At 43.2% G+C, this 2,764-nt stretch overlaps 1 protein-coding gene across 1 annotated transcript; it reads right to left on the bottom strand.

Annotated features, from left to right (window-relative positions):
• Nucleotides 1-244: 244 nt before the first annotated feature.
• Nucleotides 245-2,172, bottom strand: LOC120048280 (nuclear receptor subfamily 0 group B member 2-like). Its single transcript, XM_038994131.1, has 2 exons — nucleotides 1,335-2,172; nucleotides 245-1,034 (listed from the first exon to the last, which is right to left on the bottom strand). The coding sequence occupies exons 1-2, from the start codon at nucleotides 1,858-1,860 to the stop codon at nucleotides 793-795; spliced, it is 768 nt and encodes a 255-aa protein (XP_038850059.1). The 5' UTR covers nucleotides 1,861-2,172; the 3' UTR covers nucleotides 245-792.
• Between the last annotated feature and the right edge of the window lie 592 nt (nucleotides 2,173-2,764).

The raw sequence follows: 2,764 nt of genomic DNA, 5'->3' as shown, positions 1-2,764 counted from the left end.
ATGATTAGGGGGGGGGAGAACGTGGGCTTCGAATTCTGCACATATTATTCCAGTGCACTGCTTATTAGTAGTTACTTTAGAAGATATATGTTTAAATTGAGCTTGAAGAGCTCCTTGAATGGCAATGCCAGCTCTAATATAGACCTCTTGAACAGGAGACGTTTAATCTACTGTGGCTTGGCTAATGCTGTTTGTATTCTTGTCTCGCAAACCATATTCCAAATTGTAAAGACATAACCCAATAATTGTATAAAAATATATTTATAGAAAATATTCTGGAGGCAGTCCCAGAAATGATTTACATTGTTCATGCAAACATACAGAAAACAAACAATGTATCTAAACGGTATTCTGCAAAATATACATGATTTTAAGGAATGTGTATTGTAGACTGTAGTATAGCCTGTCTGATATAACCAGTAAAATGTCTGTTATAACTACCAGCCATTGAGACCTCATTTTTCTACCAAAAATGTTGCTAATATACAGTAAATGTTGCTAATTCATAGTTGGATGTAAACAATAGCAAACTGTTCTCATAATTTCCAGAGACATTTTTTTTCTTCCTATTTCGTCAGACATTTATTACTGGGAATAAAGAATACACATTTATTTCCCCTTATAACGAGCTCTTATTTGTCAATCTCTTCACCACATGACCAGACACCCCAACTCAGTCCCGGGGGCTCAATATCCCTCTCAGTGGGAGCCCACACCCCTCAAGTTCAAGTTTCAACTTTATTGTCCCAGCGGGAAATTATATCAAGTCTCTGTATATCAGCCTTGCAGTAGCTACCTGCTGAAGAGCATATCGACCAGGAAGTCCAGTAGATCTGCTTGGCCAATGACAGGACGGAAGAAGAGCTCGGTGATGAGGTTGCGTGTGATGGTCTTGAGCATGGAGGCCGCGAGCAGGATACGAGCGAAGCGGCTCCGGTCCCCAGGGTGGAGTGATTGGACCACCTCCCTCAGAGCATGCTGAGCCTCCTGCTGTAAGCCCTCCACGAATAGAGCTGCCTTTAGGTCTTTCACATCTGTTGAGGAGGACAGAAATGTATCATGAGTGGACAAGCTACATTTCATACACAGTGGTACAGTACAGTACTGTTCAGTTATATATGACATTGCAATTGATTTTTGTAAACCTACTGGTCAGCTGGATTCACTGAAAGTATTTTATGTTTTGTTGCGTGGGTGGACAAGCCTAACAAGTTTGAATTCTGTATGTAGGGAGGTTTATTAGATCATCAAGCAGCTGTGGGGACGTAAAATCCCTACCGAACAAACACTTCCATTGACTCGTTGAAATATTGAAGCTTTAAGGCAAACCTTACCTGGGTTAAATATCATGGTGCCCTTGAGGTATGCGTACTCCTTTGGACTTAAATCCAGACTCCAGAACTTTTTGAGGCATGACTTGAGTTTGTTCACACCAGCCAATGTGGGCTGCTCTCTTTCCGTCTCTGAGCTCTCTTGAGAATTCAAGAGGATTCTTTTCAGCATGCTATCGGCAGGGGTGTCGATGACGTCAAAGTTCATGCCTTCCTGGGCCAGACCCAAAATAAAGAGTGGCGCCCAGCAACTTTGGAGGAGCGATAGTTGATCGTTCAGTGGGAGTTGGTTGAAAGCAGGTAAGTTCTTCATAAAGTGAATTGTTTTCACCAGCACTCCCGATGCCTCTTGGCAAATGTCTGCTGGACTTTTCAAGCACACTGTCCGTCGTATCTCGCAGTTGCATCTATGAGGTATCAAGTTGTAGTTCAGGCTGTTGTGGCTTGACCTGGAATTTTCTCGATTGAGGATGTTGTAAAGGATAGCATTTGACTGCCTATCGTTGTAATCTGTACATGCGTTATCCATTTTGATGAGACACAGATCATACTCTCAAAAACAAAATGAAAAGCTGAAATACATTCAAATGTTCTTGGCCTACCAAGACAGGCTCTTGTTGAGGTGGTGTGTGGTTGTGCGGATGCCTTACACCGTGCTTCTATTTATAAGGCCAACCCACTGAGCTAAACTCGTGCACCTTGACCTGTCAATACTTCCTCGGCGAAAAACAAAGAGCCCCTAAAGAGCAGACAACTCGACTGACGGCATCCCCTAAAGAGCAGATAAGGTATTCTTATTGAAAACCAATGGATAGAGCATATCCATATCGGGCGGGGTAAGCCTAATCTGTGAGACTCTGTCATTACCCAAGGCTGTACCAAGCTACCAAGGACTGTGGGAGTACTCAAGCACACTGCATATAGCTCCGCTCATTGCCAGCTCACACCTAAGTTGGACACGGGCCAATGTAAACAGGTAAGGGAGCACTGACCTGTCAGCTAAGTCCTTGAGAGATGTACCCAACCTTTAGTTTAGTTCAGGCTTCCAAAGGGCTAAATATACCAAAAACAGTAGGCCTGCATAACCGAATGGATTTCTTGGATAAAAATGGCGTTACATGACATCTTACATTGAACAAAAGCTTACAAATTTGTTGTATACAACGCCAGGAACGACAGACGGATTAATAGTGAAACATAGTGGAATTCAGTGTGGATTTAGAAGCTACAGCCCTTCTGCCCTAAACTCTGATCCCAGTCATGTGTCCCCACCGTATATTCCACACTGACTCAGAAGCCTGTCTCACCAATAATGTGTTTTCTGGGCAAATCTGTCCAGCAGACGTCTCGATACCCAGACCCAAACTAATACCAGACCCTGACCAAACCAATACACAACCTTTTGAGACCCACACCAAGAACCAAACTCTTCA

This window comes from Salvelinus namaycush, chromosome 5, assembly GCF_016432855.1.
Source record: "Salvelinus namaycush isolate Seneca chromosome 5, SaNama_1.0, whole genome shotgun sequence".
In the NCBI taxonomy this organism is placed as follows: Eukaryota; Metazoa; Chordata; class Actinopteri; order Salmoniformes; family Salmonidae; genus Salvelinus; species Salvelinus namaycush.
Note: the sequence above shows the minus strand (reverse complement) of the source record. Positions and strands in the feature narration are given on the sequence as shown.